General features: G+C 43.4%; 1 protein-coding gene across 1 annotated transcript in view; it reads right to left on the reverse strand.

Moving 5' to 3' along the window:
- The window catches only part of CAPN7 (calpain 7), a 115,027-nt gene that overhangs the window by 11,658 nt on the left and 76,274 nt on the right, over positions 1–27,095 (reverse strand). The window contains exons 14-19 of the mRNA XM_073569230.1: positions 25,515–25,614; positions 15,748–15,883; positions 9,504–9,579; positions 2,763–2,908; positions 1,502–1,564; positions 1,289–1,419 (exon numbers count right to left, since the gene is read on the reverse strand). Of these exons, the coding sequence (XP_073425331.1) occupies positions 1,289–1,419; positions 1,502–1,564; positions 2,763–2,908; positions 9,504–9,579; positions 15,748–15,883; positions 25,515–25,614 (652 nt within the window). The remainder of the gene's footprint in view (positions 1–1,288; positions 1,420–1,501; positions 1,565–2,762; positions 2,909–9,503; positions 9,580–15,747; positions 15,884–25,514; positions 25,615–27,095) is intronic.

The following is a 27,095-nucleotide window of genomic DNA, read 5'->3' on the forward strand; positions in this document are numbered from 1 at the left end:
CGTGTGTGTAGTGCACAATCCCAGTGACACATGTCTGGTAATAACCATTTGAACTTTACAAGCTAATTTCTCCATAATGAAGAGAAGAAATGAATAGATAAAAAAATATGTTTTAAGGTACTGTCGCACTTAGCGATGCACCAGCGATCCCGACCAGCGATATGACGCGCTCAGGATCGCTGGTGCATCGCTAAGTGGTCACTAGTGAGCTGCCACACAGGCAGCTCTCACCAGCGACATCGCAGGGGTCGGGGGTCGTTACTTACCTGTCAGACGAGGCGATCCTGACGTCCTTCCGCCCGCGTCCACGCGTCACTCGTCTCCACAGCAGGAAGCGCCCGACGAGAAACGGTCCAGGACGTTCTCGCGCGATCAGCGATAACCAGCGGGGGAGCGGTCGGAGGTAAGTATCAGACACAGCGATATCGCTAGCAATATCGCTATAACGTCACAAAAACCAGTGACGTTATAGCGATATTGCTTGCGATATCGCTTAGTGTGACAGGCCCTTTACTCAGTTCTGCAGCTACTATTCCATGATGTGGCCAGGTTACCATGCTCAGACTGGTGATAGGTCATCTTTAAGGCATTGTCCATTTTCTGAATGCAACATTTTCATCTGTGAATTCTACAATGTAAGCTTTGCAAACAATGGAAACTCATTCTCTCCAATTACATGTGATGTTGCAGAGAAGAGGTTACATAATATACACCGTATGTCCCAAATCGTAAAATATTTTCCTCTGCATAGCAGATAAATTACAGAGTGTCCCTAATGTCTGAACACACAGGAATCCTCATTAGCTATCATTTTAATTTAACTATAAAAGAATTTTGCTACGCGCATCAACCTTTGCATTGCAAATGAATGAAATCATAGTGAAGTTATTTAATATTCCAATTCAATAAAATGTTGATAAAATTCATTTCCTGAAATTATGTATTTTTTCCTGTGTCCAGACTTTAGGGACGCCCTATATAACTCACTGTAATCAGCACATGCTTTCACACAGGAGCTTTAGAAATCAGTGTCACACATAGTGATCTGCAGTTCAGAGGTGGCACAGATGAAAGTACAGTTAGCGTCAAAATTACAAACCTGTCAAGCATGTACCGTATATCACATGATCATCTCTCAGTTAGATCACATGAAACCAGAGGTCTCAATCCAATTTTTCCTTTATTTTATTCTTTTTCCAAGTAGTGAAATTCATTGTTACCATTGCCCAAAGTCATGAAACTTATGCTTTTTACGGGAATTATAGATGGATAAGATGAAATAACAGACCTTGGTCCTCTGAGCTCAACCAGTAATGGTCCAGCTTTCTCCAAATTAAACTGATAGATGGGATTATTTTTGTGGGTATCTCTAAAGTTACCACAGCCTCCTGCACTGTGGCCTTTCCATTGGCCATTTATCTAGAAGAAAAGTATAGTTGTTAGAATCAGACAATATGGCGGCAGTTGTGAAATAATTAAACCCTCGACGCATCATTCTTACCCTTTTGTTAATTGTATATGGTGTTGGGATCTTGGAAAACGTAAACTTGCAAGCTGCATACACCTACAATACAGAAGAAATGAGACTGAGTAAGCAGGGTGAATACTATTGCAAATGAGAAATGGGCTGAATGTTCATTTCTTAACTGTATGAAATGTGATAGATGCAAAAATCGGCATCTAGTGCAATTAAAAGCATAATGTAAATGGCTATTTGTCTGACAAGGAAAAACAAAACTGAGCAGATAAATGGTAATAAGAGTGGCCGTGGGTGAAGTGCAGCTGCCTGCAGATGCCCCAGGGTTTTATTTAGAACTGTTGCCAATCAGCGAGGCCAATATTTTTAAGTATCTAATTAAAAAAGACCCTCCAGGCTCTCCCAAGCATATTTCACGATTTGTATACAGACCGCAGTGCCCGGTCTTGAGGTGGATCATACAGCCCAGAATTTACACCTCGTGTGTCAGGAGACCTGTGGCCATTTCAGGCATTGTGGTCCATATACAGACTGTGTGAAACAGACCTTAGTAAGGCTCATTTGCCTCAGTGTAAGTGCAGCAACTACCTAATAACGGTTTTTCACTTGTGGTTTAGCAATCTGCACTTTAATCAATCTATCTTGGCTGTAATGGAAATCAGTTTGATGAGATGAGCAGGTGATAAGGCTTTGTTTATATACAGCAGCCAATCAGAGGTGACAGAGATCCAAGGGGAGGGAAAGAGCAGCGGTATGAACCAATAATAAGACAGGAGGTGTGTCTTAGACTACTACAGACTCCCTGCAGGCCGGTAGCAAAGCTGTAGTCACAGGTGATAACTCTCCTGCAATAGAGAAGAGATAAAGCAGCCAGCCATCAAGCATCAAGGGAAATAAACTCTTGGTCTCATGGAAGTTCATCCTACACGGTTGTAAGCAGAACTAATATTTGGACATTACCTACACGCAGAGAGTTGAATATTAATTTTAAAGCGATAAGGAGAGATTTGCTTTAGTTATACAGAAGAGGAAAACCATTGGCTAAGGAATGGCAGGATTACCAACCAAGTCAGCTGCCGGACTGGTTTTTATTTTTAGGATATCCGAGTTATTGTACCCTCTTTTCAGAGCAGAGTGTAACCTGAAGTAAAGCAAAAGGTCTCTAATGAAGGAAGAAAAGGTATCCTGCAGCTCTGGATGAATGGAGAACGATTTCTGGGCCATGGTTGTCCTCTTCTACCCTGAAAATAGGCCAAGATACTTGCTACAGCCCAAGCGTACTTACCCTGAGAGTGTAGTGAATCGTGTTCTGCTTTTCGTATTGAGATACTACTAAAGTAAATGTGTGGGTACCGGAATTGGTCAGCGGGATCTTTGTAAGGTAATGAGGGCTGTTTATCCGTATTCCATCAATATAAGGAGCAGGGTCAGCTGGAAAACAAAACATTAAGTCCCACAAACTGCACACAGTGATAATGGTTAATACTGCTAAATGGAGGTCTAAACAGAAAAGACTGAAAAAATAGCAATGTCATGAGTCTGCTTTAAAAAAATTCATCTCCCTTATTATTGCTTCTAAGTACAATTCAAAAATACTTTTTTTTTAATGTATTTCAAATTAATATGGTTAACTTTTCTAAATACTGGTAAAGTACAGATGTGCCAGATGTGAAAAGGGGTTGGATAGCTATGTGCAATAATATGTTTCTACTTGCATGACCCGAGTAAGGAGCACTGCTCCAACAGGCTCTGCTACATTGTTTCGGCATACGGTAATTATGAATTTTGCAAGTAATCGTTAACACACCATCGTGCATGTTGGGGGCAAATTTTTGGACTAAGTGCACATCAGCCATAATATGGTGCAGGGGAGGGAAATGTTACTACCGTGCATAGTAAGCCAAAGGAGGGTAAATTACAAGCAACTGCAATAGGACAGTAACCCTTTTTTTACTATATTGAAATGAGACATTAGCTATTGTTTCAATACAATTTGATCCCACCAAAAGTAGGAGATGTCTGTCACTGTAGAAGTATAGTTAGTTGCATCTGTGTACAGGCAAACTTAAAACACGTATGCTAAATGAAATGTGAATATGTACGGTAAATAATGATTATTATACATTATACTATATATATATATATATATATATATATATATATATATATATATATATATACATACATACATACATACATACATACACACAGTTTGGACACACCTTCTCATTCAAAGAGTTTTCTTTATTTTCATGACTATGAAAATTGTAGATTCACTCTGAAGGCATCAAAACTATGAATTAGCACATGTGGAATTACATAATTAACAAAAAAGTGTGAAACAACTGAAAATATGTCTTATATTCTAGGCTCTTCAAAGTAGCCACCTTTTGCTTTGATTATTGCTTTGCACACTATTGGCATTCTCTTGATGAGCTTCAAGAGGTATTCACCAGAAATGGTTTTCACTTCACAGGTGTGCCCTGCCAGGTTTAATAAGTGGGATTTTTTGCCTTATAAATGAGGTTGGGACCATCAGTTGTGTTGTGCAGAAGTCAGGTGGATACACAGCTGATAGTCCTACTGAATAGACTGTTAGCTGCTTTTTTGTTGCCATAATACAAATTCTAAGTAAAGAAAAACGAGTGGCAATCATTACTTTAAGAAATGAAGGTCAGTCAGTCCGAAAAATTTGGAAAACTTTGAAAGTGTCCCCAAGTGCAGTGGCAAAAACCATCAAGCGCTACAAAGAAACTGGCTCACATGAGAACCGCCCCAGGAAAGGAAGACCAAGAGTCACCTCTGCTGCGGAGGATAAGTTCATCCTAGTCACCAGCCTCAGAAATCGCAGGTTAACAGCATCTCAGAATAGAGACCAGGTCAATGCACAGAGTTCTAGCAGCAGACACATCTCTACGACAACTGTTAAGAGGAGACTTTGTGCAGCAGGCCTTCATGGTAAAATAGCTGCTAGGAAACCACTGCTAAGGACAGGCAAGAGACTTGTTTGGGCTAAAGAACACAAGGAATGGACATTAGACCAGTGGAAATCTGTGCTTTGGTCTGATGAGTCCAAATTTGAGATCTTTGGTTCCAACTACCGTGTCTTTGTGCGACGAAGAAAAGATGAACGGATGGACTCTACATGCCTGGTTCCCACCGTGAAGCATGGAGGAGGTGTAATGGTGTGGGGGAGCTTTGCTGGTGACACTGTTGGGGATTTATTCAAAATTGAAGGCATACTGAACCAGCATGGTTACCACAGCATCTTGCAGTGGCATGCTATTCCATCCGGTTTGCGTTTAGTTGGACCATCATTTATTTTTCAACAGGACAATGACCCCAAACACACCTCCAGGCTGTGTAAGGGCTATATGACCAAGAAGGAGAGTGATGGGGTGCTACGCCAGATGACCTGGCCTCCACAGTCACCAGACCTGAACCCAATCGAGATGGTTTGGGGTGAGCTGGACCGCAGAGTGAAGGCAAAAGGGCCAACAAGTGCTAAGCATCTCTGGGAACTGCTTCAACACTGTTGGAAGACCATTTCTGGTGACTACCACTTGAAGCTCATCAAGAGAATGGCAAGAGTGTGCAAAGCAGTAATCAAAGCCAAAGGAGGCTCCTTTGAAGAACCTAGAATATAAGACATATTCTCAGTTGTTTCACACTTTTTTGTTAATTATATAATTCCACATGTGTTAATTCATAGTTTTGATGCTTTCAGAGTGAATCTACAATTTTCATAGTCATGAAAATAAAGAAAACGGTTTGAATGAGAAGGTGTGTCCAAACTTTTCAGTCTACATATATCCACAGCAGAATTATAGCAGCACAGCCGTACAATATTTGGCTGCATTCTCCCCCTAAACCATCATTCAGTTGTTCAAAAATTATAAATCAAGGAAAAGGAGGCAGCACTCTATCTTCTAATGAAAAAAAATACAGTGGGGCAAAAAAGTATTTAGTCAGTCAGCAATAGTGCAAGTTCCACCACTTAAAAAGATGAGAGGCGTCTGTAATTTACATCATAGGTAGACCTCAACTATGGGAGACAAACTGAGAAAAAAAAATCCAGAAAATCACATTGTCTGTTTTTTTTTCATTTTATTTGCATATTATGGTGGAAAATAAGTATTTGGTCAGAAACAAAATTTCATCTCAATACTTTGTGATATATCCTTTGTTGGCAATGACAGAGGTCAAACGTTTTCTGTAAGTCTTCACAAGGTTGCCACACACTGTTGTTGGTATGTTGGCCCATTCCTCCATGCAGATCTCCTCTAGAGCAGTGATGTTTTTGGCTTTTCGCTTGGCAACACGGACTTTCAACTCCCTCCAAAGGTTTTCTATAGGGTTGAGATCTGGAGACTGGCTAGGCCACTCCAGGACCTTGAAATGCTTCTTATGAAGCCACTCCTTCGTTGCCCTGGCGGTGTGCTTTGGATCATTGTCATGTTGAAAGACCCAGCCACGTTTCATATTCAATGTCCTTGCTGATGGAAGGAGGTTTGCACTCAAAATCTCACGATACATGGCCCCATTCATTCTTTCATGTACCCGGATCAGTCGTCCTGGCCCCTTTGCAGAGAAACAGCCCCAAAGCATGATGTTTCCACCACCATGCTTTACAGTAGGTATGGTGTTTGATGGATGCAACTCAGTATTCTTTTTCCTCCAAACACGACAAGTTTTGTTTCTACCAAACAGTTCCAGTTTGGTTTCATCAGACCATAGGACATTCTCCCAAAACTCCTCTGGATCATCCAAATGCTCTCTAGCAAACTTCAGACGGGCCTGGACATGTACAGGCTTAAGCAGTGGGACACGTCTGGCACTGCTGGATCCGAGTCCATGGTAGCGTAGTGTGTTACTTATGGTAGGCCTTGTTACATTGGTCCCAGCTCTCTGCAGTTCATTCACTAGGTCCCCCCGCGTGGTTCTGGGATTTTTGCTCACCGTTCTTGTGATCATTCTGACCCCACGGGGTGGGATTTTGCGTGGAGCACCAGATCGAGGGAGATTATCAGTGGTCTTGTATGTCTTCCATTTTCTAATTATTGCTCCCACAGTTGATTTCTTCACTCCAAGCTGGTTGGCTATTGCAGATTCAGTCTTCCCAGCCTGGTGCAGGGCTACAATTTTGTTTCTGGTGTCCTTTGACAGCTCTTTGGTCTTCACCATAGTGGAGTTTGGAGTCAGACTGTTTGAGGGTGTGCACAGGTGTCTTTTTATACTGATAACAAGTTTAAACAGGTGCCATTACTACAGGTAATGAGTGGAGGAAAGAGGAGACTCTTAAAGAAGAAGTTACAGGTCTGTGAGAGCCAGAAATCTTGATTGCTTGTTTCTGACCAAATACTTATTTTCCACCATAATATGCAAATAAAATGAAAAAAAAACAGACAATGTGATTTTCTGGATTTTTTTTTCTCAGTTTGTCTCCCATAGTTGAGGTCTACCTATGATGTAAATTACAGACGCCTCTCATCTTTTTAAGTGGTGGAACTTGCACTATTGCTGACTGACTAAATACTTTTTTGCCCCACTGTATATATATACACACACAAAGTAATGTGCAATCCTCAGTCATGAGAAAAACTTAGAACACCCTGTTTGAATTCTATGGTTTTACATCTCATGACTTGATATATAAACAGTGTGGTGAAATCAATGGGATTTGTTAAAGCGTTCCAGAGTTATCATCGCATAAATTGACATTGGTCAGAATTTAAAAAATTGTCTCTGTCACTAAGGGGTTAAACAGTGTTACTATATTGTATCCACTAAGGTTTTGAATTGCTGTTGGGCATTTTGGAGGGGTGATAAGGGCTTGTTGTTTTAAATGTTTTTAAATTTTGCAGTGTTGTAACCTTAATAAAGATTTTTTGTATTGTCTATGGTGTTCCCCGTGTTTTGCATGCTACTTTTTCTCCTTCTTTGATGTGTATTCCTTTTTAGCATGTAACGGGTGATCCTTCTATCATTTAGTGGTGCCCGCCAGTCTTCTTCTTTACAGTTTGCAAAGTTGCATCTGACAAAGCCACAGGATTTCTGCAACAATGTTTTTTTGGCTGGCGAGACCAAAGTGGAAATGTTTGGCAAAAATCAAACAAAATGTCTTAGCCCAAAGGCATAGCAACTGTGAAGCATGGTGGAGGAGAGGCTTGTTTAATGAAGTACAGTCAAATGTGAAGCCATCTATCCAACAGCTTAAGCTTGGCCTAAACTGTGTTATGCAACAAGACAATGATCCCAAGAACACCAGCAACTCTACATCAGAATGGCTAAAAAGGAAAAAGTATCAAGGAGTTGCACTGGACCCCTCAAGGTCCAGCCCTCAGCCGAACTGAAATGCAGATTGCGAAACCAAATTGAAATGCTGTGGCAGGATCAGTGGAGGGAAACTCTGTGGATATAAAATTCCTATTCATAAAAGATCACCTTCATAAAACTATAAAGTGGACATCCCTTGTGTTCGCTCCAATCATCATAGTATTGGCTGATTAGCGCATCGCTGGAGTTGCTCCTCTTCAGTGCTCCCACTCCCTTCGGGGACATTAGGTCACAGATTAAGGGGTATGGCCTACTCCTGGCTTCTAGTAACAGCCCGCCCGCTCATAATTCCTTCCATTCAGAATGTGATTGGTGGCGAGGCCAGGCAGGAGGTCCTGTGTAATCCGGCTTTGCTTAATGTGCCTGAATCTTCTTCCTCCTTTCACTGGACATGTATGCTAATTCCCAGCTTTCTTTGTGATGCTCCTGGACATGTCAGAAAAGTGGTGCACAAATAAAGGCTGTGATTGGCTGCTGCGCAACCTATGACAGTGTATAAATCATGTGTACTACCAAGTGTCAGGCAGGGAGCAGAGGCTGCAGAGCATTGAAGGACTCATTATACAAAGTTAATCTCTCCCTCCATATTATCTGGTTAGTTTCCTGTCCCTGTAACTCAATCTCTCCATATTGACATGTCTCCCCAGCCTGAGGGAAGCATTGTAATTCGTAAGCATAGATCCCAAGTGGAAGGGGGTTCGGACACAGAGCAGAGCCGAACACACAAAAGCTGTAATGGCAGCGGCTGGCCACATCACCTGATCGCGGGCTGGATGGACGGAGATGTTATAGGGGCTGGCTGTTACTAAAAGCCGGGAGCAGGACACGCCCCATGATCTGTGACACATTCCCAAGGGGATTGGAGCACCCGCCACCAAAACCAGCAACACACTCATTAGCATATACTATGACTGGAACCAGCTCAATGGATCTCAGTCTTTAAGTTCATGAAGGTATTCCCAGTGAATAATTTATCTCAAGCGTTTCCCTTTAAGAGAGCTTTGCATAATCGAATGTCTACAAACCACAATTACGGTAACTTACTGTAAGTAATGATGGAAACAAGAGTGAACAGTTGTTTCTCCAGAGCGATGTGAGAGACTGATACAGTCATACTGAGACCCCATTGCTGCTAGAGGTGGCTCTATAAGTTATTGACTCATGGGTGTGTACTTAATTTTTTACACCACTGCCTCTGCATTTTGGCCTAGTTTTATTAAAATAATTAATGACAAGGTGTAATTTATCACGTGTTGTTCATCTGAGGTTATACTTACCTAATATGAACACTAAGGACCAGATATTTAGTGATGACAAACAATTCAAAGAGGGTGTACTTCTTTTTTTTTTTTCTTCTCAGCTGTGCATATTGTGTCCTCATTGTTTTAGTGTGGGAATACCAGTGGACAGCCGGAACAGTGAAACAAAATGTAATGCTATTTGAATATGTTTCCAACTTTAATGTGAAAGTTTAACCTCAGACTCTGATATGAAGACCTTCCTGCTGCCTAGTGCAAATCCAGCACGGAGGCATCAGCGGAGACTGGTTGGTCAAAAAATGCCCCGAGGTTATAAAGGGTTAAAAGGTTGATGGGCTCATACTATAGTTTTTACTGTAATATGAATTTTGGCAAAAATAATCTGTAGATTAGGAATGTCTTTGTGATTCTTACACAAATATACAACTTACCTGGGTAATAAACTTTTTTGCCATCACTCTTGTAAACGACCAATGTAATAAATTCTCGATTTTGGGCAAAGTCATCCTACAAGCAAGCAGACTAACGTTAGTATTGTGTTTATAAACCTTTACATTGGCCTATATTCTAAAATTCACACCGTTGCACAGTTAAAAGTACAGATTAATAATTACATGCTATTTGCATGCTTCTTTGATGGATTTTCGTCTCATCATAGACAACATTTTGTCATCGTCTTGTACTATATACATTAGTTTGTGGGTTTGAATGTTCCTCCTATATGTAAGTTTCTGCCAGGCTGTGTAAAGCACTGGAGGTGAAAACACAGAGATCCATTTTCAAAAGGTTGACTGGGACTAACATACGGACGGCTGATACTTGGGATCCCTATAATTGGACCTGGTGCTGCTAGAAACTCACTGGGTCCAAAGCCAGAACAACAAAGCTCTATACATGTGATGTGTCCGTTCTAAGGTACAATAGATGATGCTCCCATTAAAGTGAGTGTGCTATGAGCAGCAATACTAAAGAATGGACACTACGCGGCATGCAGTCAGCTGAGACCAAAATTAAACTCTTTGGATGCCATAATACACACCATGTTTGGAGGCCAAAAGGCACTGCACAAGAACGTATAGCATCTACAGCTCCAGGTATCAGAGGGGCGGTAGGGGTGCAGGGTGTCAGACATCTACAAGTCTGATACAGCTGACCCATCCTAAGGGCACAGTCGGACAGCCGTATCAAATCGGACAGAGATCGAAAGGCAGTGCTCAGACTGTCCGGCGGTTCTTCCGACCTGAGCGTGATAGATTCACTCACTTCTATGAACCTGCCATGCTCGGGTCGGGAGACCCGTCAGCCAGTCCAAGCATTGCCTTCTGATCTCCGTCCAATATACACGGCCATCTGACTGTGCCCTAAGAATATATGTCATTAGAATCTTAGTCCTGGTCAACCTTTTTAAGCCTGAAAGGGAATCGCTCGGCTGATTCACGCTGCCCAAACCATCCCCAGCGTGAGTGGCATGAATCAGTCTAGCTGCAAGACTGCAGCCAAGTGTATTTTTCTCTGAAAGGCTCTGGAGTTTCAGAGAAAATATAATCAAACGTTCAAAAGCCAGAAACAAGACTAGTCTAGTGTAAGCCATCACTTGGCTATTCCCCGCACTGCTCTTGGTTATTGACAGGTCTCTCGTTATGGGAGAGACAACTGTCACCAAGAGCGGTGTGGGAAGACGTTGACCATGATGCAGAGCTGAGCTTATTATGTCTTTGGCTCTGGTTCCAAGTAAGATTTTTTTAACTATATCCTTTCTCAAACGCAGAAAAATATATCTGGCTATAATCGTGCAGCCAGACTCTGATTTATGCAGACTGTGGTTTGGGCAGCACGAATCAAAGAGGACCCCAAAGGATTCTAGTAATGTAGAATAAAGACTGCTAGTACTTGCCCTCCCCTATTTCAGCACTAGCTTCCTGTCCCTGCTACGATTTCTTTGCTTTGGTACAGTGGTGTTAGCCTATTGGGGGGGCCCATATCACCGCTGCAGACAATCATTGAGCTCACTGACTTGTGCAATCTAAATACAGTCATATGTTAAAGTTTGGGCATCCCTATTAATGTTAACCTTTTTTCTTTATAACAATTTTGGGTTTTGCAACAGCTATTTCAGTTTCATATATCTAATAACTGATGGACTCAGTTATACAGTGGGGAAAAAAAGTATTTAGTCAGTCAGCAATAGTGCAAGTTCCACCACTTAAAAAGATGAGAGGCGTCTGTAATTTACATCATAGGTAGACCTCAACTATGGGAGACAAACTGAGAAAAAAAAATCCAGAAAATCACATTGTCTGTTTTTTTTTCATTTTATTTGCATATTATGGTGGAAAATAAGTATTTGGTCAGAAACAAGCAATCAAGATTTCTGGCTCTCACAGACCTGTAACTTCTTCTTTAAGAGTCTCCTCTTTCCTCCACTCATTACCTGTAGTAATGGCACCTGTTTAAACTTGTTATCAGTATAAAAAGACACCTGTGCACACCCTCAAACAGTCTGACTCCAAACTCCACTATGGTGAAGACCAAAGAGCTGTCAAAGGACACCAGAAACAAAATTGTAGCCCTGCACCAGGCTGGGAAGACTGAATCTGCAATAGGCAACCAGCTTGGAGTGAAGAAATCAACTGTGGGAGCAATAATTAGAAAATGGAAGACATACAAGACCACTGATGATCTCCCTCGATCTGGTGCTCCACGCAAAATCCCACCCCGTGGGGTCAGAATGATCACAAGAACGGTGAGCAAAAATCCCAGAACCACGCAGGGGGACCTAGTGAATGAACTGCAGAGAGCTGGGACCAATGTAACAAGGCCTACCATAAGTAACACACTACGCCACCATGGACTCAGATCCTGCAGTGCCAGACGTGTCCCACTGCTTAAGCCTGTACATGTCCGGGCCTGTCTGAAGTTTGCTAGAGAGCATTTGGATGATCCAGAGGAGTTTTGGGAGAATGTCCTATGGTCTGATGAAACCAAACTGGAACTGTTTGGTAGAAACACAACTTGTCGTGTTTGGAGGAAAAAGAATACTGAGTTGCATCCATCAAACACCATACCTACTGTAAAGCATGGTGGTGGAAACATCATGCTTTGGGGCTGTTTCTCTGCAAAGGGGCCAGGACGACTGATCCGGGTACATGAAAGAATGAATGGGGCCATGTATCGTGAGATTTTGAGTGCAAACCTCCTTCCATCAGCAAGGGCATTGAAGATGAAACGTGGCTGGGTCTTTCAACATGACAATGATCCAAAGCACACCACCAGGGCAATGAAGGAGTGGCTTCGTAAGAAGCATTTCAAGGTCCTGGAGTGGCCTAGCCAGTCTCCAGATCTCAACCCTATAGAAAACCTTTGGAGGGAGTTGAAAGTCCGTGTTGCCAAGCGAAAAGTCAAAAACATCACTGCTCTAGAGGAGATCTGCATGGAGGAATGGGCCAACATACCAACAACAGTGTGTGGCAACCTTGTGAAGACTTACAGAAAACGTTTGACCTCTGTCATTGCCAACAAAGCATATATCACAAAGTATTGAGATGAAATTTTGTTTCTGACCAAATACTTATTTTCCACCATAATATGCAAATAAAATGAAAAAAAAACAGACAATGTGATTTTCTGGATTTTTTTTTCTCAGTTTGTCTCCCATAGTTGAGGTCTATCTATGATGTAAATTACAGATGCCTCTCATCTTTTTAAGTGGTGGAACTTGCACTATTGCTGACTGACTAAATACTTTTTTTCCCCACTGTATTTCTGGATTCAAATGAGGTTTATTGTACTAACAGAAAATGTGCAATCGGCATTTTAACAAAATTTGACCGGTGCAAAAGTATGGGAACCTCAACATAAAAGTGACATTAATATTTCGCAGATCCTCCTTTTGCAAAAATAACAACCTCTAGTCGCTTCCTGCAGCTATTAATGAGTTCCTGGATCCTGGATGAAGGTGTTTGTGACCATTCCTGTTTACAAAACAATTCCAGTTCAGTTAAGTTTGATGGTCGCCGAGCATGGACAGCCCGCTTCAAATCATCCCACAGATGTTCAATGATATTCAGGTCAGGGGGACTGGGATGGCCATTCCAGAACATTGTAATTGTTCCTCTGCATGAATGCCTGAGTAGATTTGGAGCGGTGTTTTGGATCATTGTCTTGCTGAAATATCCATCCCCTGAGTAACTTCAACTTCGCACTGATTCTTGCACATTATTGTCAAGAATCTGCTGATACTGAGTTGAATCCATGCGACCCTCAACTTTAACAAGATTCCCGGTGCCGGCATTGGCCACACAGCCCCAAAGCATGATGGAACCTCCACCAAATTTTACTGTGGGTGGCAAGTGTTTTTCTTGGAATGCTGTGTTTTTTTAGCCTCCATGCATAATGCCTTTTTGTATGACCAAACAACTCAATCTTTGTTTCATCAGTCCACAGGACCTTCTTCCAAAATGTAACTGGCTTGTCCAAATGTGCTTTTGCATACCTCAGGCGACTGTTTGTGGCGTGCTTGCAGAAACGGCTTCTTTCGCATCACTCTCCCATTCAGCTTCTCCTTGTGCAAAGTGCGCTGTATTGTTGACCGATGCACAGTGACACCATCTGCAGCAAGATGATGCTGCAGGTCTTTGGAGGTGGTCTGTGGATTGTCCTTGACTGTTCTCACCATTCTTCATCTCTGCCTTTCTGATATTTTTCTTGGCCTGCCACTTCTGGGCTTAACAAGAACTGTACCTGTGTTCTTCCATTTCCTTACTATGTTCCTCACAGTGGAAACTGACAGGTTAAATCTCTGAGACAACTTTTTGTATCCTTCCCCTGAAAAGCTATGTTAAATAATCTTTGTTTTCAGATCATTTGAGAGTTATTTTGAGGAGCCCATGATGCCACTCTTCATAGGAGAATCAAATAGGAGAACCACTTGCAAGTGGCCACCTTAAATACCTTTTCTCATGATTTGATACACCTGGCTATGAAGTTCAAAGCTCAATGAGGTTACAAAACCAATTTAGTGCTTCACGAAGTCAGTAAAAAGTAGTTAGGAGTGTTCAAATCAAGAAAATGATAAGGGTGCCAATACTTTTGCACCGGTCAAATTTTGTTTAAATGCAGATTGCACATTTTCTGTTAGTACAACAAACCTCATTTGAATCCAGAAATATAACTGAGTCCATCAGTTATTAGATATATGAAACTGAAATAGCTGTTGCAAAAAACAAAATTGTTATAAAGAAAAAAGGTTAACATTAATGGGGTGCCCAAACGTTAACATATGACTGTAGTTAAAGCCGCTAACCTCAGGGATTGGCTGCAACGGTGATGTGAGTTGTCTATGTGACATCACCAATGCAGTCAAAACCAACAGATGGGAGGGGTGCGAGTATCATCCATCTTTGTTGTTCTACATTACAGGAATCGTTTGGGGTCCATCTTCCTAATAGAGGAAACCTCCTAACAGGGAGATATGGTCCATAACCGCAAATCTGTAAATCAGGAAACAGGCAAAGGTTTTGCATCTAGTTAATCTCTATTAGTTATACACTGCATATAATTTAGGACGTTTGGCTCGGATCCAAATCTAGATCAACAAATGGTTAAAAAAAAAAAAAAGCTAAATTACTGGAATGGGCCAATCTCTCTGCATTATAGTCTGTCCTTTTACAAAGTACAAGGTAAGTGGTAATTAGTGACCTGGTAAATTGCAGATTGCTCAGGCGTATGTAAGGACAGTGCGCTTTGTCCTGGTTAAATATTGACATGCTCATTGTTACATAGGTGCGCCAATCATCCATTAATACCCATGTCACTGACATTCTTCTGACTTTATTGGAATCTTTATCTATGCAGGGGATCAGGTAGAATTTGTAATAAGCGATTATGTAATTATTCAGACATGTCTTAAACAAGAATGTCATTTGTACGGAAACACGAATATCATCATTAATAAACAGTCTTACATTGCTGGATATGTGATAGAGCGCAGCGCTCTGCAGGTTTCTACATGCACAGCAACATACTCTGCAATAAATCATTGACGAGATTCCACTAAGGAACACACATTCACATACTCCTCTGCCCTGGGGGGATTCTGGTACTTGTAGTTCTCTTACTGTATCCTCACTGCAATGAAAACTGCCACTTCATGCACTGCCTTCATGGTGAGCTTATGCTAACACGTCGCAGCCAATGTGAACGAGCCGAGCTGGAGTTTAAAGAGGACTTGCCACATCGGTTGACCGGTATGCCACATCGGTTGACCGGTATATTAACTTTGAAATATCAATTCTGGAGCATTATAGTCTCATAGCTCTGCAGTGGGCCATTATGCTATTATTCCTCCTGGAAATATTGACCTAAATTAATGACTGGTGAACACTTTTTTCTCCTTTAAAGTGATATTTCCTCATACATTATACTTCATGGGACAACCCTATAAGGCCACGTTCACATGCTCAGTATTTTACATCAGTATTTGTAAGCCAAAATCAAGACTGAAACAATTAGTGGAAAAGTATAATAGACATGTCACCACTTCTTCATTTATCACCCACTCCTGGTTTTGGCATATAAATGCTGATGTAAAATACTGACCCAATACGGAACGAGTGAACGTGGCCTTTGAGTCACAAGGAGTCAACCTCAAAAACGCATCTATTCATCAATACTGACCTTATCTGTGATGTGTCTGCTGAGCAAAATCCACACTGCGGCGCCTCCCTTAGGACACTGAACATCCAGTCTGTACTGAGGATTGTTTGCCAGGCTGTAAGCGTCTTTCACAGGACCTTGCTTTGCATCCCATGTACTGTAACAGAATTTTTGAATTCTGAAATGGTTTCTAATTTATGAAGGTTCATTGCAATAGTCATAATTTGTACCTAAAACTACATATTAATTTTACAAATGTATTCGTCCAAAAAAAAAAAAAATAAAATTAATTAACACTGAAAAAAGCATGTGGATGGTGGTGAGCAGCAAAAATTCATGGCTGGAATAGACTCATTTTCTATTTTATCCCTTAAAAACAAATACAAATGGCCATTTCTTATTTTCCCACTCAGCTGGCTGTATGAGGCAGTGTTATCCAAAATAAATTGTATTATTTTTTAGCATTTTTGGGGGGTACATATAAATTATTTTGTCATTTCTGGGGGTGTTTTTGTTTGTTTATATTTTTTCATTGCTGACGATCCACACCAAATAACCTGTTGAATTACTTTCCCAGGTAGTTACGATCGTTTAGATAACTAGTATTTGTTGGGTTCTTTTTTTTATAAAATACATTGTATTACAAATACATACGAAGAAAAATTTCAGTAATTACTTTTTACCTTTTTAAAAAAAAACTGCAGATATTTTACATGTGTGTACATCTACAGTATATATCTATCTATATTTTACATACTTTGTCCCCCAAGTGTTTAAAGACGCCTGGAGAACATATTTTTTCCTTTACTGATCTTTTTTTTTCCAACTGTAACTGAGGCATTAATTGGATAACAAGTTACAGGGGAAGTCAGCACAGTACAGTGACAGCAGCAATACTTTGTCGGCAAATACTTTGTGATCATTTGATTGCTGGGTCGTATAGAAGCATCAGCCCTCCGATATTTCTGTCCACTAGCGACCAATAAACAATATGATGGATTTGTGGTGTTCAACTGCGGCTGGATGTAAACAATAAACAAAGTGGGAGATCACAAGAGCTGATTGGTACAAATCCGGTACCACCATCAATCTGATACCACTGACTCATCTTTAGGATAGGTCATCAATATCATTGTAGTGGAAAACTTCTCTAACCCAGGAAGATAATAGTGCAATGCCCTACTAGACCATATGGACCTAATAGAGAGGAAACATGGGGACTATTTGGCACCATAAATTCGGCTATAACCTGCACATAAAGCGCTTTCCCAATTTTTATTTTCTTTCTCTATCTCCTCAGTATATTCACGTCAGAAAGCATTGAAGTATTATAAAGCCAGTGACAGCACTAATCAGATCAGTCAGACCCATGTGTCACATCTGATGAGCTGCACTGCTCATCTCCGGTGTCCTCATCACTGATGGATGATAAATCTGCAGGAATCTGAGCTGTGGATAATCAGGATATTTATCATCTCCTCAGAAAGACTAACCAGAGCAGAAAAGGTCTTGCTCACCATAAACTCTCATGTTCTCAGCTTTAATGACCTTTTATTTTAATTTTTTGAGTAACAACAATCCCTGAGGAGGTGAGTTGTAGTCACTCATGAGCCGCGTGCAAATCAATCACAGAGTGTCCTCTGTGCTAGACGATATGTGCCATGTCCCCAGGTAGAGCGACGATCACTCCCAAATCTACGACAGCAAACACCGGTAAGAATAAACTCGTTGTGTCAGCACCTACTTAGAGGTGTTAGGAGAGGTGACAGTACTGCATGAACCCCTTAATCACCAGTCTTTTTTTTTTTTTTTCTTCATTTTTGCCTCTGCTCTTTTCAGCAGCCATCACTTTCATCAACGTGGCTGTGTAAGGAGTTGTTTTATATAGGACAAATTGTATAATTTTTTAAACACTGCATTGGAGTACATATAAATTACAGTGTTTGCAAAACATTTTGAGACACAAATATAGAAAAAAAACTTTTTTTGGTTTAGTTTTTGTTTGTTTTTATAACTTTTTTTAGCTGTTCACACTTGACACCAAATTAACTGTTGAATAAATTCTCCTTTATGGGTCATGTGGATACCTAACAGATGAAGTTTTTTTTATTATATGTAAAAATGTATTCTAGATACATAAGAATAAAAACTATTTGCCAGGTATTGATGCGTGAGTTTCTCGCATCAAACTTGCAAGTGTGACCCCGGCTTAATACAATTTGTGTAAGCTCTACTGTTCTCCAATAGTCTTCATGCATCAATTACAGTTTTAATTCCTCTGCTAGCCATCAGTCAATGGATGCCATTAATTTTTTACTTCCGCTGGATATATATCTTTAGGAGCCATGCAATACATGTTCAGGTGCTTAGTAGTGAGGAGTGAAAGTGCTAAGATAAAGTGTTATCTCAGCATGGCTTCAGCGTGCTGGAAAAAACAGGATTTTGGTTGCTTACCGTAAAATCTGTTTCTCAGAGTCTTCATTGGGGCACACAGGAACCGTGGGTTTGTGCTGCTGTCATTAGGAGGTTGACACTATGCATGAAAAAAAATGTTAACTCCGCCTCCGCAGTATATACCACTCCGACCGGCTGTAGGACAATCAGTTAGTGAAAAAGCAGTAGGAGGAGACATTATCATGTAAGTCATCATATATTCATTACACGTAATAAAATCATGGGAGGGCGCTGTGTCCCCCAATGAAGACTCTGAGAAACAGATTTTATGGTAAGCAACCAAAATCCTGTTTTCTCTTTTGTCTCATTGGGGGACACAGGAACCGTGGGATGTCCAAAAGCAGTCCCTGGGGTGGGAAAAGACAGAAACCTTCTTCAGGTCGAAGAACTCACCACTGCCGCCTGCAAGATTTTTCTGCCTAGGCTGGCGTCCGCTGAAGCATAGGTATGGACCTTATAGAACCTTGAAAAGGTATGCACGGACGACCATGTGGCAGTCTTGCACAACTGCATGGCTGATGCCCTGTTGTGTACCGCGCAGGAGGCGCCCACCGCCTGGGTTGAATGGGCCTTGACCCCAGCAGGGAACACCCTGTCCTTTACCCAGTAGGCTTCCAGAATTGCCATTCTGATCCAGCGGGCAATTGTTGCCTTAGAGGCCGGCAGGCCTCTTCTCACCCCATTGGGGATAACAAAGAGTCCGCCTTCCTGAAAGGAGCGGTCCTGGCCAGATAGATCCTTATCGCCCTGACCAGGTCTAGCTTATTCAAAGAACGCTCCAGAGGATGGGTTGGAGCGGGACAAAATGACAGAAGGATTATATCCTCGTTCAGGTGGAAGGCCGATACCACCTTGGGAAGAAAGTTAGGAGGAGGCCGCAAAACAACCTTGTCCTGGTGCATAATTAGGAATGGAGGACGACAGGTCAATGCCGCTAATTCTGAAACACGCCTAATAGAGGTGATGGCTACGAGAAATACCACCTTCCAGGACAACAAAGACATGGGAGCTTCCTGTAGGGGTTCAAAGGGTGAACCTGTCAAGGCTTCCAAGACCAAGTTAAGATCCCATGGAGCCACAGGGGATCTGTAAGGAGGGGCCGCATGTGCCACTCCTTGCAGAAAGGTCTTAACCTGTAAGCGGGAGGCCAAATTCTTTTGAAAAAGAATAGAGAGAGCAGATACCTGACCTTTCAAGGAACTTAGGGCCAGACCGCCATCTATAGTGCCATCTAACCCTGCCTGGAGAAAAGCTAGGACAGATGGCAGGGAACAGGGCATAGGTGTGACGTGATTAGACTCACACCAGCCAAAATAGGCCTTCCAGGCTCGATAATAGACCCTGGAAGAGGAAGGCTTCCTAGCCTGGATAATTGTATTAATGACTCAGTCCGAAAAACCTACTGCTCTCAGTACTGTGGTTTCAACGGCCATGCCGTCAAATTGAGCAACCGAGAATTCGGGTGGTAAAACGGCCCCTGAGCCAGGATATCTGGTCTGTCGGGGAGTCTCCAGGGGGTGCCTGTGAGAAGATTGATAATTTCTGCGAACCAGGCCCTCCTAGGCCAGTACGGGGCGACCAAGTTGTGGCCAAAAGTATTGACACCCCTGCAATTCTGTCAGATAATACTCAGTTTCTTCCTGAAAATGATTGCAAACACAAATTCTTTGGTATTATTATCTTCATTTAATTTGTCTTAAATGAAAAAACACAAAAAGAATTGTCCTAAAGCCAAATTGGATATTATGTTTCCACACCAAACATAAAACAGAGGGTGGACAAAAGTATTGGCATTGTTCGAAAAATCATGTGATGTTTCTCTAATTTGTGTAATTAACAGCACCTGTAACTTACCTGTGGCACCTAACAGGTGTTGGCAATAACTAAATCACACTTGCAGCCAGCTGACATGGATTAAAGTTGACTCAACCTCTGTCCTGTGTCCTTGTGTGTACCATATTGAGCATGGAGAAAAGAAAGAAGACCAAAGAACTGTCTGAGGACTTGAGAAACCAAATTGTGAGGAAGCATGAGCAATCTCAAGGCTACAAATCCATCTCCAAAGACCTGAATGTCCCTGTGTCTACCGTGCGCAGTGTCATCAAGAAGTTTAAAGCCCATGGCACTGTGGCTAACCTCCTTAGATGTGGACGGAAAAGAAAAATTGACAAGAGATTTCAACGCAAGATTGTGCGGATGTTGGATAAAGAACTTCGACTAACATCCAAACAAGTTCAAGCTGCCCTGCAGTCCGAGGGTACAACAGTCTCAACCCGTACTATCCGTCGGCGTCTGAATGAAAAAGGACTGTTTGGTAGGAGACCCAGGAAGACCCCACTTCTTACCCCGAGACATAAAAAAGCCAGGCTGGAGTTTGCCAAAACTTACCTGAAAAAGCCTAAAACGTTTTGGAAGAATGTTCTGTGGTCAGATGAGACAAAAGTAGAGCTTTTTGGGCAAAGGCATCAATATAGAGTTTACAGGAGAAAAAAATGAGGCATTCAAAGAAAAGAACATGGTCCCTACAGTCAAACATGGCGGAGGTTCCCTGATGTTTTGGGGTTGCTTTGCTGCCTCTGGCACTGGACTGCTTGACCGTGTGCATGACATTATGAAGTCTAAAGACTACCAACAAATTTTGCAGCATAATGTAGGGCCCAGTGTGAGAAAGCTGGGTCTCCCTCAGAGGTCATGGGTCTTCCAGCAGGACAATGACCCAAAACACACTTCAAAATGCACTAGAAAATGGTTTGAGAAAAAGTACTGGAGACTTCTAAGGTGGCCAGTAATGAGTCCAGACCTGAATCCCATAGAACACCTGGGAGAGATCTAAAAATGGCAGTTTGGAGAAGGCACCCTTCAAATATCAGGGACCTGGAGCAGTTTGCCAAAGAGGAATGGTCTAAAATTCCAGCAGAGCATTGTAAGAAACTCATTGATGGTTACCGGAAGCGGTTGGTCGCAGTTATTTTGGCTAAAGGTTGTGTAACTAAGTATTAGGCTGAGGGTGGCCAATACTTTTGAATGGCCCATTTTTGGAGTTTTGTGTGAAATGATCAATGTTTTGCTTTTTGCTTCATTCTCTTTTGTGTTTTTTCATTTAAGACAAATTAAATGAAGCTAATAATACCAAAGAATTTGTGTTTGCAATCATTTTCAGGAAGAAACTGAGTATTATCTGACAGAATTGCAGGGGTGTCAATACTTTTGGTCACAACTGTATGACGGCACCCTTTCCGCCTTGATCTTCTTTAACAGCCTGGGCAGGAGAGGAAGGGGAGGGAACAGGTAAGGGAGTCTGAACTGTGTCCAGAGGATCGCGGTATCTTGAGACAAACTGTTGGACCCTTCTGTTCTGTCGCGATGCCAGAAGGTCCATATCTGGAGTCCCCCATAGCTGGCATATCTGACGGAACACTTCCTGTGTAATGACCATTCCCCTGCTGCGAACCCCTCCCGACTGAGAAAGTCGGCGGCCGTGTTGTCTGTGCTGGGAATGTAAACTGCCGAAATTGCAGTTTCTGCCCAGTTGAAGATTCTGGATACCTGGGCCAGTGCCCGGGGACTTCTGGTTCCCCCTTGGTGATTGATGTATGCCACCGCCGTGGCGTTGTCCATTTGCATCCGGACTGGCTGGTTATTGAGGTATCTTTCCCAATGTAGAAGTGCTAGAAAGACCGCCCTCAGTTCTAGAATGTTGATTGACAGTGAGGATTCTTGCCTCAACCTTCGTCCCTGGACAGTCAGGTGGCGGAATACCGCACCGCAAGCCCAAGAGACTGGCATCCGTAGTTACCACCTGCCAGTGGACAGAGAGAAAAGGCCGTCCCAGATGAACAAGGGGGGAGGTCAGCCACCACTTGAGGGACTCCCCTGGTCAGAACGGAGGGGAGGAAGGGGCGATCCAGCGAAGAGATGGACCTGTCCCACTGAAGGAGGATGTTCCTCTTCAGTATCCTGGAACGAAACAGGGCAAAGGGTATCGCCTCTGAAGCTGCCACCATTCTCCCCAGGACTCTCATGGCAGCGCGAAAGGATAGAAGCCGGAATTTCAACAGAGAGCAAATTCCCTGCTGGAGGGTAATCCACTTTCTTTCTGGGAGAAAGACCCTTGAGCGTCGGGTGTCGATTAACACTCCTAAGAATTCTAGGTGTTGTGTTGGCGTTAGGTGGGATTTTTCCCTGTTTATGATCCAACCAAACCGGGAGTGTGTGTTTAAAACTACTGCTAGATTTTCCTGGGCCTGAGTGAAGGAGGGCGCCTTGACGAGAATATTGTCGAGATATGGAACCAATATTATGCCTCTGACCCTTAATATAGCTACCATAATCTTTGTAAAAATTCTGGGGGCTGTTGCCAGCCCAAATGGCAGGGCCACAAACTTGAAATGCTGCTTTTGGACAGCAAAACGCAGAAACCTTTGATGTCCCTGAAAAATGGGGACGTGTAGGTAGGTGTCCCATATATCTATGGAACATAGGAATTCCTGATCCTCCATAGACGTAATTACCGACCGAATCGATTCCATCCAGAAATGGCGTAAGCGGACCCATCTATTTAGCCTTTTGAGGTCTAGTATGGGACGAACTGAGCCATCCTTTTTTGGTATCACAAACAGGTTTGAGTAAAAGCCGGTAAAACGTTCCTGCTCGGGAACAGGGACGATTACTCCTGCGCTGAGGACAGAGTCTATTGCCGAAAAAAAACCTAGCGCCATAGCAGCGTGTTTTGGTGGCTGCGATAAAAAGAAGCGATCTTGCGGAAGCGCGTTGAAGTCTATCTTGCATCCTGTTCATACTGCCTCCTTTACCCAGATATCCTCTACTGAATTCTGCCAGACATCTCTGAAGAGGAGAAGGTGGCCTCCTAGTCTGGGAGAGGTACAGGGAAGGGAGTTAGACTCCCTGCTGGCGTCAGGCTGAAGTGGCTCTGCCCGGCCCTGACCTGGTAGCTCAGCTGATGGAACTGTGGGAATGCCATGACGGGGTGGCCCGAAATGATACCTTCCTCCTATCTCTCGGTGCTTGCGACCTCTGCAGGCCCTGAGCATAAGTGCCTGTCGCTGGGGTACGGCGAAAGGGAAGAGCCCTACGTTTGAAAACATATCGACGAGATTTGTCCTGAGGGAGTAGGGAGCTTGTACCCCCCGTTGCATCCTTAATGATTTGATCTAACATGGACCCAAAGAGCCGGGTGCCCTGAAAAGGACAAATCAGCCTGCCAAGCCTTTAGCCGGACGGCTACCATGTTACTGGATGCTTGAGCTGCGCAAGACGCAGCATCCAGGGCTGCTGATACCATATACCTCCCGGCATGAGAGATTAGATCTGTGAATTCCGCCACTTCCGCTGGTGGTGCCCCGGCCAATATGCCCTGTCTAAGATGTTTGGCCCATTCTGTAACAGACAGCTACCCAGGCTGAGGCGAAGGCTGGACACAATGTAGAGGCTGCTGCCTCAAAGGCGGAATTTGCCAGGGATTCTATCCCCCTATCATTGGGATCTTTTAGGGCTGCCCCACTGGCGAGTGGGAGGACTGTATTGGGCGCGAGTCTGGACACTGGTGGGTCCACCGAAGGGGAGGCGGTCCAGTTGGCGGTGTGATCTGGAGGGAAGGGATATAGAATCCCAAAACGATTCCCTTTCTGAAAAACGCCTGGTTGGGTTTTCCCTTTCCCTGGCCAACATTTCCTCAAAATCCTTGTGTGAGGCGAAGACCCTAGAGGGGGACTTATGATGCTTAAATGAAAAAAAACCTGATTAGGTTTTGATTTGGTGTCCCCAATGTTAAAAGTCTCATTGACTGCGGCAATGAGGCCCTGAACCACATCCTTGACCTGGGCTGTTCTGGCCCGTACTCAGAACCGTCAGGGAGGAGCCTGCTAGGAGCCGGAATCTGGCGTCGGCCGTGCTGGGGCTCCTGCTGGAGCCCAGGGCCATAACGCTGCCATGGGAGGAGGCTGGAACCGCACTGCACCGCATGCTTGAAAGTAAGCGTTGGCTCTTAAACTAAGTATAGAGCCATGGGCTGCAAGCCCGAGTGCTGATTACAGCGGTCACATTCAGCCAGAGCGGCTGGTGAGCAGATCATACAACGCTGCAGACTCTTACCTCCAGTTCACCCAGTAACAGGGGTCGGTTTACCTGCATGAAAAGATTGCTGTCCCAAACCTTTTCTGCAGGGCGTCTCTCTCGATCATCAGGCTCTGGTGGGCGAGTGATGGGAGACGAAGGTCAGGACCAGGAGCTGCTACCTGAACACGAGTCCTGTGTTAGGGGATAGGGTCCTGCCCGCGGGATTCATGAGGATACGGGGTGGCAGTACACGCTGTACTCATAATCCTGGTGTGGGAATACAGATGTAGCATATCTACTCTGTATCCCTCCATGGTTACCTGAAAAGGAACGACGCACATTGAGGTAGGCATGGGTCTGCGAGAGACCTCTGTCCACCACCCGCTGACACTAAGCAAAACTGATTGTCCTACAGCCGGTCGGAGGGGTGTATACTGCGGATGCGGAGTTAACAGTTTTTTTAATGCATAGTGTCAACCTCCAAGTCACAGCAGCACACACCCACGGTTCCTGTGTCCCCCAATGAGATGAAAGAGAAACATGTAGCCGTGAGGACTCGAACATGTCTCGCGGTTGTTTGACAGCTGCAACACATGCAGGGATTACGTGTTTGTTAGGTAATCCCGGCATTTGCCGTGGCTGTCGAACAGCCGCGAGACATGCAGACACGGACACTCGAACATATTTTTCGAACACGCCGAAGTTACGTGGTTAGCTCCCGAGCATGCTCAGATAACACCATGTCCGAGCACTTTAGCTCATTACTAGTGCTCAGCTCTTTACAAGACAATTCTTTTAAATGTAGGATTCCACACATTATGACAGCAAGCGGAGATCCTTTATTTCTTAAAATGGTGATACCCCTTTAGTTGCATGCAGGTTTTTGGTCTGTAATAACTAATACCATACATATATTGTGTGAAAAAAACAAGACACGATATAACCAAGGTAATGTATGCTAATATTTTTATACCAATTATAACATATGTATTAAAAAAAAAAAAAAACGCGAGAAGATGAAAGGAGCATAATGACACCCAATAGCAGTGACATCAGGAAATGCAGCCATGCATTTCACCTTTCAGAATTTACCAAGAGGGGAATTCCTAAGATGAAGATGGAGCTGAACTTCCTGTTATCACTTTTGCAAAAAAAGTGTCCAAAGCTACATGGGCTTCTGCTTTCGTTTTCCAATGAGAGTCTTCATTTCAGACCTTACACTGTATAAATCTTGCTTGGCTGCTGGTTATCGGACCTACCTGTGAATACAAGTTGATTCTTTGAAAAGACTTGGATTCCAGCTCAAATAAATGACATCATAATACTGACACAGGTCATCCCATGTGATCCAGAAAATACCTAGAGGCAGAAATACATTCATTACACATCAGTTAGCGCCTTGACAGCTTTTTCCCCCCAAACCACTACCTTCCCCTAAAAAGGAATTGGAGGAGTTCTTTTGGAAGCCCAACCACTGTTTCAATTCATTAGCATATTATTCCGATGATTATATGGGGACCTCTGCTGGCCATCCTCTGTAAATGTCTTAGAGAATCTCATTGGTGGCAAATCTACCTTCCTTATACTAGTTATGTCACAGATTAGTAAACTAAAAATTCAAAGTAGGCTTACAAAATACTCAACCAGAGATGAATTCCTTTAAATAGGACCTGTCAATTGCTAAAAAAAAACAGGATTTTTGGGTTGCTTACCGTAAAATCTGTTTCTCGGAGCCTTCATTGGGGGACACAGAGACCATGGGGTGTATGCTGCTGCCACTAGGAGGCTGACACTATGCACAAAAAAAGGTTAGCTCCTCCTCCGCAGTGTACACCCCACCGACCGGCAGGGAATTCCTCAGTTAGTGAGAAAGTAGTAGGAGAAGTAACAGAATAGGTTGAAAACAGAACAAACAACTCAACTGTAACCAATCAACCAAAGTAAGAACAGGAGTTGTAGAACATGGGAGGGTGCTGTGTCCCCCAATGAAGGCTCCGAGAAACAGATTTTACGGTAAGCAACCCAAAAATCATGTTTTCTCGTTCGCCTTATTGGGGGACACAGAGACCATGGGACGTCCCAAAGCAGTCCCTGGGGTGGGAAACAAACTTCCATCAGGCCAGTGGACTCACCACCGCTGCCTGCAGGATCCTTCTACCTAGGCTGGCGTCCGCCGAAGCGTAGGTGTGGACCTTGTAGAATTTCACAAACGTGTGAACCAAAGACCAGGTGGCAGCTTTGCAAAGCTGCAGCGCGGAGGCTCTGTGGCGTACCGCCCAGGAAGCACCCACTGCCCGAGTAGAGTGCGCTCTGATCCCCGGAGGGGCCACTCGATAGGAAGCACCCACTGCCCGGGTAGGAGTGCGCTCTGATCCCCGGAGGGGCCACTCGATGCTTAACCCGGTAGGCCTCCAAAATTGCCGATCTGATCCAGCGAGCAATAGTAGCTTTGGAAGCCGGGTGACCTTTCCGCTCCCCATCTGGAATGACGAAAAGAGAGTCTGTCTTTCGCAAGGAAGTCGTCCTAGACAGATAGACTCATCGCCCTGACCAGATCCAGCTTGTTCAGGGACCGCTCCCGAGGGTGAGTTGGACTCGGACAGAAGGACGGCAGAACAATATCCTCATTGAGGTGAAAGGAGGACACCACCTTCGGAAGAAAAGAGTGCGGAGGCCGCAGAACTACCTTGTCCTGGTGAAGTACCAAGAAAGGAGAGCGGCAAGAAAGAGCCGCCAATTCTGACACGCGCCGGATGGAAGTGATGGCCACCAGAAAAGCTACCTTCCAAGAAAGGAGAGAAAGGGAAACATCCCTGAGAGGTTCAAAATGAGAACCTTGC

Source organism: Dendrobates tinctorius, unplaced genomic scaffold (genome assembly GCF_039654945.1).
Source record: "Dendrobates tinctorius isolate UK_male_01 unplaced genomic scaffold, ASM3965494v1 ptg000005l, whole genome shotgun sequence".
Classification (NCBI taxonomy): Eukaryota; Metazoa; Chordata; class Amphibia; order Anura; family Dendrobatidae; genus Dendrobates; species Dendrobates tinctorius.